This window comes from Drosophila elegans, unplaced genomic scaffold (assembly GCF_018152505.1).
Source record: "Drosophila elegans isolate 14027-0461.03 unplaced genomic scaffold, ASM1815250v1 contig_476, whole genome shotgun sequence".
Lineage (NCBI taxonomy): Eukaryota > Metazoa > Arthropoda > Insecta > Diptera > Drosophilidae > Drosophila > Drosophila elegans.
Window position 1 is genome coordinate 23,413,008 of NW_024545863.1, and position 9,489 is coordinate 23,422,496.

General features: G+C 42.7%; 1 protein-coding gene across 2 annotated transcripts in view; it reads left to right on the forward strand.

Moving 5' to 3' along the window:
• LOC108136850 (homeotic protein female sterile) overlaps positions 1-8,856 on the forward strand; it is a 44,088-nt gene extending 35,232 nt beyond the window's left edge. The window contains exons 4-5 of one of the 2 annotated variants that reach the window (XM_017258274.2): positions 2,318-2,977; positions 5,790-8,856. In XM_017258274.2, coding sequence (XP_017113763.1) covers positions 2,318-2,977; positions 5,790-7,831 — 2,702 coding nt within the window. In that variant the 3' untranslated portion in view covers positions 7,832-8,856. The remainder of the gene's footprint in view (positions 1-2,317; positions 2,978-5,789) is intronic. The other variant, XM_017258275.2, reaches the window with a different exon arrangement.
• Positions 8,857-9,489: the final 633 nt, after the last annotated feature.

Sequence of the window (9,489 nt, forward strand, 5' to 3'; positions counted from 1 at the left end):
AACTTGTAGTTTATTTTTGGAGCCGTTAAGTAGCCAAAGGTCGCTTAGCGCGTCTCAAAATTTAATCCTCGATGAGGTCTTCAATGCTGCCAATGAAAACAAATGGTCAAAACCCAGGTCTGGGGGTCAGGCCATGGCCTATCCGCTCCTCAATTGCCAAAGCAAACAAATTGGCGCCCATCTATCCGATTGTTAACACTCTCGACTGGGGCGAAATAAAAATAAAAAAAAAAATTTAAAAAGAGTGAATAGAACCCCAAGAGGAACCATGGAAATGGATAGAGCAGCGACAGCTGCAACCGGTTTCGCAAAACTTAATTAAAATAATATCAACATAACAATTTTTTCATGCTCGGCGTTTTTTCTCCGCCTTACCTCTTCCTCATCGAGCCGTTAAATGTATCTTTCGGATATCCATCTCACTCGCGCTCACAGCCAGTGCCAATATTCATTCATGGCAAGAGATCTTGACGTGTGTTGTCTGTCCTACTACACTAAAAACAAAATCAGGAAAAATGCTATGCAAAAATATGCAGAGTGAAAGAAGTCAGAGGATCCGGGCCGGAGACAAGATTTACAATATACATAAACGCAGACAGCGGTTCGAACAGTGGCAATTGACTAAGGTGAACGCTTTGTGGAAAAACTTCATAAAGAAAAGCCATGGAAAATGTAGGACTGGATTATACTGGTAGTCAGTCATGTTTTCTCGGAAGTTTCTTCTCCTTCACCGCAGTAATCTTCTTAGCCGGTTGCCACTGTAGTTAAGCAACACCTTGGCTTGCCGTTGTTGGTTTTTCATGATTCTTTTTTTTTTTCTTCATTTAAGGGAGTGTCAATTGTTAGCCAAGTTATTAAGAATCAGGGGGAAGACAAAGACCGGGCCAAGAAGTCCAAAGAGCTGGAAGTCGAATCGATGCTCTCCAACCAGTTTTTAGACTTTGAGAGGTTCGAAGTATTGGATTTTATTTCGGCCGCCCGCGGATGATTCATGTGGCAAGACAGAAAAGATACAAATCTTTGATCGACTGTAAAAATTATTGACTCGAGCGCATAATTTTATGAATGAACAAAACACAAAAAGCACACACAAGATCCCAGCACGCGCTGGCTCAACACAAATGTATCCGCGGGTGTGCTCGCCGCTTGTATGGACGTGTTGTGTATCTGAATCTGTGGCGGCGGCCTACAGTTTTGAATGTAATTTCACTCGCTGCCTGTCTCGAGTGCACTTTGCCATGGAAATTATGCGTGAAATCAAATGTAAATAAAAAAGCAAAAGTGCCAAAAGCGGGACTCTTTTTTCCGCTGTTTGCTGTTGCTGTTGCTCTTGCTGTTGCTTCTTCGTATCTGTCGGATACGCCGTGGCACGGTAGTTATTTTGGCGCATAGCTGCCTGTCAACACAAGTGCACTTGTAATGCAAATCAACGCGGTCAAGCCTTCGCCAACAGGAAAAAAAATTAAGAAAAAATAAAAATAATAAAATAAAACAACACTCGAGAGCTTGGATGACGCCACACCGAGCAGATCGAGCAGATCGAGAGGAGCGAAATAAATGGCAGGGGAAGACCCAGACCCAGTGCCGAAACTCGTTGCAGATGGCAATCGCAATTTCGGTTAGTTTATCTGTGATAAACTAGCAGGCAAAACTACAAAATAAATAATAAGCCAAGTTTATGAGACATTTGTTTAGAAAAATTTGCTGTCCACCGATCAGGCTCTAATTGAGACTTGCATAAGTTCGCGCCAGCGGATTGCGTAAGGTCACCGCCTGACCCACTTCCCGGGATGATGGCCCAAACCTGGGTGAATCCATGGGAAAGCCGCCTGTTCTACTTCTCAGGGCTGAGCTAAGTGCTTAATCGATCTTAATTTAATTGCATGTGATCGTGGGCGCACGAGGCGAAAGTCTGCGACAGTTTTTGAAGACAACGACAACTCGATGGCGAATTAATTGTTAAGTAATTTCACCACTTGATGACCCGAAGCACTCACTCACCAACGTGGTTATGCAATCGAACAGCTGTCGTGGCAAATCAATTGAAAATACCGAAGTGCACGGCATTCGCAGCATGATTTTGCATGAGTCCATCTGCGGTTACCAACTCTGATTACACTCGACATATCGTCTTAAAACTTATGATATACATATATTATTTATTGATTATATTCAATTCGAATAAGTTGGTTGAGAACTATAAGCCCATTTTAGTAAAATTATTCATTTAGTTTAACAGACAAAAATATTTTATGACTGGTTAATAATATTATGGTAACCTTTTATTACATTTTCTATTATCGTTATTTTTTTGCAGGCGGCGTAGCCCCTGGAACTCCATCAGCGGCCATGATCATGGAAGGGCTTGAAACCCTGGTGGCGCCAACGCATCACGCATTCCTGCTCACCGAGACGGCCGCGGCCGCCCACTTCAATGTGCTGAGCTTCGACACTTGTCTGTTCAAGACGAGCACGGCGGCCCAGAGCAGCGGCAGTCCGTCGACGGCCACCTACCTGAGTCCCGCCCAGTTCGGCGGGGGAAATCACGGCGGGGCCAGCACCAGCAGCAGCTCCCTGAACTCCTCGTCGTCCTCCTCATCGCTGCTGCAATACACCACCACTGCAACGGCAGCGGCCAGCGTCGCAGCCGCTCACGCCGTCGCCTCCGCTTCCGCCAACAATTCGGTGCTGCGTGCCCGCAACCAGACGGCCACGCCCACCCAGGGCGGCAGTCCGGGACACGTGGCCGTTCAGCCAAGTGCCGCGGCCAGCAGCGGTCGCAGCTCAGCCTCGCACCTCAGCCTGCTGAACACCAGCGGCCAGCACAGTCCCGTCTCCTCGGCCGTCGAGCAGGTGGAGGCCCACAAGCAGCTGATTGAGGCCCTGCCCGGCGATCTCAACACGCCGGTAACCACGTCCAGCGATATTCCCTCGTTCTTCGGACCCACCACCGTTGTGGAGCCACCACCCATTACTGGTAAGTAAACTACTCAATCTTGTTACAAAGAAATCCAAAATAAAAAAGAAACTTTAAAAGTTAATTTTTATAAAATAATTGTAAGGCAAGTACTTTATTAGAACCAAATTTAAATAAGCAAAATATTTACAAGTCGACTTAAACAAGTTTTTTAACTGTAGACCTTAAATCAAGTCTTAGTTGAGCATCTATATTCATAAAAACTAAAATCACAATATATAGAAAATAGAATCAATCATTCGTAAATATTTTATATTGTATTAATTCACAAAGAAAAATTCCAAAAAAAAACTTTTAAACACACAAATTATAAATTTGAAATATGCAAAGTTAAAAAATGCAAAAACTTTTTAAAAAATATAACTTGTATGTACTATATTATTATATATATAAATATCTTTAAAATATTTCCCCTGTCATGATAGTTCAATATTATAATACCCCCCATAAATTGTGGGCACAAAAGCCACGAAACATTTATAGAGTTCTGCTTAGCTGGGAGAAACTCGCTCCGTAAGGTTTCTTTATCTGCTGCTAATGGATGCAGCTTGCAGCTGCCACATGCTGCAGTGGCAATGCCAGTTGCAGTCCGTATGGAGTCTGCAACTAATCCGTTGTCAGTCTTAAGTCTCAACATAAATCAGCCTCAGTGGAGAGCGCAGAAACTGTCGTTATGTTAGGCCATATCTTGACTTACTTCTGCGCCACTCCAACATCCGAGTATCTTGGCTTTGTCTTTCTCCGGACTTCCCGCACAACCTTTTCTCCCTGGGCTTGTCCCGAACAACATGTTCAAAATCATAAATAAACATTCGAAAAAGTTGAAGTACCAATTTTTCGAGGCATTTCTTTATTTGCACGTCTTCGGATTTGTTGATCTTGTTTTTCATTTTCCTTTGTGTTTTTTTTGTGTCTTCATAATTTCGTTGTTATTATTAAGTTATGAGGCATTTAATGCGGCCTCCAGCCAAGAGTTTCGTATATACTTTTGGTCTTTGCTCACATAAATATAAATTAATAAAAATGTTGACATCCCAATGGTATCACGGTATAGACTTCATTAAATTTATGTCATAAAATTTCTGTTTTTATTTTTGCGCTCACTTTTCATTAATGTCAAATAAAATTGAATTTTGCAATACTCATGAAGCAGCGATCTCATATTTCTAAGACTGCATAATAAAAATAATAAATAAAAAAGCAACATCGTCGCTTAATTAATCTAAAAGCAACAACAACGGCACATGTATTAAACATTTCCGTTCAGTGTCAATGTTTCGAGCGCAATTTTCTCACTAGCGTCTCTGCCTCAAGATACGCGGACACACAGAAAACCATATCGGACTTGGGCATATAAATATACATACATCTGAGCAATATATCTACAGACATATGGAGCTGCATTTCTAATTGAATTAAGGCAAAGCAAATAAAGTATACTAGATTTGCTGCTCCTATCAAAAACAATTGAGTTTAATTGCTCTCTTTAGCCGAAAGAATGAAAAAGTTTCTGTTTCGCAGTGAAAGAACGCAAAGATCCATTGAAAATGCATAAAAATGAATGAGAGAGATTGAAAATATTCAAGTATGTGACTTGAATATGTTTTAGCTATAAAGTTAGCCAGAAGCCAAAAAAGTGTCACCCATAAATTCTGGCCACAACCCACGCAGCAGCCAAGACTTTGGCCAAACGCAAAATAAAGAACAGCAAAAATCATAGACATGGGCAATTTTCAAATGAAAATCCATTAAAACAATTTGCATGACAATGATGGAGCGGCTTTTAATCGCCAAACTTGGCAAGTTGGTGAAACTGCCGGCCATGTCTCACTCACAGTCGATGTTTTGGACGAGATGGCCGGCCAAAAAGAGGATGGACAAAGGCTCCATATTGGCCAGACTAAAACGCGTCTCCTTTGGGGATGTCACAAATAAAACATAATTTGTTGTCGTCTTTCTCCTCTCTTTTTTTTTGGGACATAATTTGCCATGACAGCATTAATGGGGCTTGCAGATATATGTAAACGCGGCGGACTAGAACAATAGAGTCGCTATCGCAAAAATTTCTGTGAATCCAAACGAGTGACCCCTCTCCCGCAGCTTGGAATAAAACCAGATTGATGTCGCAGCACATTAGGCGCAATGCAACTCAATCAATATCCAGGCTAAAGCTCAAGTTCGAGCGGCATTAATGACGACAATCGTGAGCAGTGAAAACAAAAAAACAACGAAGAAAAACGAGGGGAATGGCGAGAGAGTTGGAGAAGATTCCCTCGGCCTGGTAGCCGCGTAATTAGTCTTCTCGCCGACACTTTTGCCTGGCCCCCAACTGAAACTGTCTTCTCCACTTCTGGACTTCAGGCACGATGAGCGATGATGCGACCTCCCGTGTCGTTCGATTTCCGCGAAATCAAAGCGCGCCCAGCTGCAGCAACCCAGTGCCAATGCCGTTCAAGCGAACTGTGATTGATATCGTTGCAACAGCAACAGCAGCAACTTTAGCAACACCAGCAATCTGGAGTTTTAAGGCCAAGACTTACTTCCCCATATATTTAGTTACCTTATCATACTATGCAACGAGTTTAAATTGATTCTATAGTACAAGTAGGAGTATCATTATTATTAATATTTATAGCATTTTTTTGCCTTATTTCTGATATGAGTTATAAATATAACAGGAAAATACTGTTATCGAGCAATCAACACTGATTCATAATCATTTTAATTAAACAAAAATCAAAAGCACTAAAATAACGAAGAAAATGCGAAATTACCCAAACTAATCAAAATATATCTTTTCTCTCCATTTCAGGATCTATCGAATCCGAGGATCTCTCTTTGGAACCCCAAGTGGTATCTGTGGGCAGTCCCGTGTTGTCGCATTGCAGTCCGTTAAAAGAAGAGCGCAGTACGCCGCCAGCATTGACAATTGTCAAGGAAGAATCAAGTAATAATAGCTGTAATATGTACCCACAACACAACAACAACAACACCACCACATCATCATCATCAACAACAACAAGCAAACAGACAACAAGCGAAAGCAACAACAACAACAACACTGAGGGCGTTGGCTCACCAGGCAACCACACACAATCACACCAACAACAGCAGCCACAACAACAACAACAACAGCTGCATCACAACACCAGCAACAATAGCAATTGCCACCACAGTCACCAGCAGCAACAGCAACAACAACACATGAGCTCCCCGCAACATCAATACCAACAACACCAAATATTACACCAACAACAACAATTGCCAAATCACCACCATCATCATCATCATCACCACCACCATCACAGTCAACTACAACTCCAACAACAACAACAGCAACATCAACTACAACAGCAGCAACACCAACAACAACAGCCGCTACACCAACAACAGCAATTGCAACACCAGCAGCAACACCAACAACACTATCAACAACATGCCCTTCAACAACAACAACAGCCTAGCAAAATCTCATATCGTGGCGTTTTCACCACCACAGGCAACGCGATGAGTGCAGCAGCCGCCGCAGCAGCAGCAGCCCAACAGCAGCAGCAACAGCAGCATCAGCAACTTTCCTCCCCACAACTGGGCGTTTTAGCAGGGCCAATGTCACCACCCTCGAATAGTTTGGGCAACAGTTGGGGTCTGCCCAGTCCGGACAAGACCATGTTTCAGCCACCCCTGTTCAGTCTGCCCGCTCACTATGCCACAATGCAACAGCAACAGCAGCAGCAGCAACAGCAACAGCAGCAACAGCAAGCGGCAGGAGCTGCTCCTTCGCCCTATGACGATGGAAGAGCAGCAGCAGCGGCGGCGGCCCAGCATGCGGAATTGCTGGGTCTGACCATGGATTGCACACCGATATTGCTGAAGCAACCGCCACCAACTTACGCCGGAGCCTCATCCGGTTTTCCGGGCCTAGCCGAACTCCACAGCAGCCAGGAGCAACAGTTGCAGCAGCAGCAGCAATATGTGCGATCGCAGCCCAAATACCAGTGGTTGGACTCTCCGGCGGACTATGCCCAGCAGCAACAGCAAGTCCAACAGCAGGTGCAGCAGCAACAACAGACTTTGGTGCTGCCGGGACCCACTTCATCCGCAAGTTCCAGCAATGCAGCACTGGGCGTTTTAATACCCAAGCAGGAGAGCTATCCTGATATGCAGCCCAGTTCGAATGGCACGGGTTATTCGGCTGGATCCGGAGGCAGTTCTGCGGCCGCAGCAGCCGCCGCTGCAGCAGCAGCAGCAGTGCAATTGGCGGAGTACAGCCCATCGACCAGCAAGGGTCATGAGATCCTTTCACAGGTCTATCAGCAGAGCACAGTACCCCTGAAACTGGTGCCCGTGAAGCCACGCAAATATCCCAACCGACCCAGCAAGACGCCCGTGCACGAGCGACCCTACGCCTGTCCCGTGGAAAACTGCGATCGCAGATTCTCCCGCTCGGACGAGCTCACCCGCCACATACGCATCCATACGGGCCAGAAGCCGTTCCAGTGCCGCATCTGCATGCGAAGCTTCAGCCGCAGCGACCACCTCACCACCCACATTCGCACGCACACGGGTGAGAAGCCTTTCAGTTGCGACATTTGCGGCAGGAAGTTTGCCCGCTCCGATGAGAAGAAGCGACATGCCAAGGTGCACTTGAAGCAGCGCATCAAGAAGGAGAAGGTGCGTGGCGAGCAGCAGCAACAGCAACAGCAGCAACAACATCAGCAGCAACAGCAACAGCAACTGCAGCAGCAGCAGCAGGAGCAACATCACCTGAGCCTGCAGCAACATCAGCAATACCAGCAGCATCATCTGCTCCACTCCGCCGATTTGGCCATAGTCACTTCGAGTGCGAGCATGTAGAGACTAGAGAACTCGGCATCCAGCGGCGACAAGGCCAAGAAGCTTAGTTTGGCCTTAGCTCTGGATCTCGACGAGAGCGCCTTTCCCTTCGAGCTGACCTCGGACTATGGAACTCTGTCGCCCCTCACCAGTCCCAGGCAGTATAATTACGTGTGGGTCGAACAGGATTCCAGCCAGCCCTTCTTCTACGAGGACAGTGTGCCGGAGAGAAAAGGTTGAGCCAGGAGATCCAGGAGAGCCAGGTCCAGAATCAACCGCTGATGCTGAATATTCATTAACGTATACTGAGTTGTAGTCGTAGAAACGGGGTTGTGCTATCAGCAAAATATATGCAAGACATTAAATCGTAAAGAACACACAATATGCTTCAGTTAGCCTAGATAATATCACACACATCCACGAATGAGCAAGATAGGAAATCAAGCAAGCAAATCAGAGTTACTAACCATATAAAGCCTAACTAAAGCAAATTGACGATTACTAATTATATTCGATGAAATTGAAATGGGAAAATATGTAACTTATGTCTCTAATACTGTGATCTCATGTGTAATAATTATTAATTTTAATTTCTTTATATAACTGCAAATAACCAGAAATAATTTTAAAAATTATAATATCCTTTCGCCTTTGCCTAGCTAATGTTCATTTTTTAAAAATGTTAACACAAACACACACACTAATTTATTGCATTTTAAAATAATTATATATATATATATTATAATTATTAACTATTGTCTTAAAAGATTATAGATTAGGTTTTAACATACAGAATACACAATTGAGCACACAAATCTTAGCATATCATTTTCTCCTCTAAGCACTATTAATTGCATATATTTAAAGAAAAAACAAAAAAAAAAAACGAACAATGGAATTTGCTCGTGCTAATTATAGGAAAGAGAAACTTGTTTAACAAAAACGGAACTTAAATTTGAAAAATGCCCCCATGTACTTCCTTAATTGATTCGAAATCAAAATGGCAAATGAAAATTAAATTTTATTATGATATACATATTTAAATTAATTTTATGTTCAATCTACTGTAGAAATAAATTTCTTCTTAGCTTGTAAAGTTTTATTATAAGTTTAATTAATTTTTATATAATTAGTTTATTTTACTTTGGAAAATATATAACAATTTTTTAAAAACAAGCATATCATTTGTTTATTATTTATTTACCTTATTTTCTTCCCTACTCCTCTTAAAAAAGTAGAATAAACGAAAGGTGCATGCTAAAAAGATGGTTTCGTTTGGCAAAAAGATGGTAATAAGGATCGAATAAAACATACAGAGTTTCGTTAGTGTTAAACAATAGGAACATTTAACATTCTTCAGTACAAGAAAAGCTTACAGTCCTTCAAACCTTTTCAACAACTATTTTCTAAAGCTATATATATTTTCGTATGGCTATGAGTCACACAGTATACCTTTAAAATAAGTATATGTACAATAAGATAACGAAATTGGATGTTCAGCTTATTCTGAATGAGTCTGGTGCCTCAAAAACTACGGCCTAACGAACTCGAAAAGAAGATGAAAGTGTAGACAAAACACGAAAAACAGAAACTTAATTGGAACTCTTGTGCCACTTGACAAATATATTTGTTGATGTATACATAGATTTATGTAGAGAGCAACGACAGCTGAATAACGA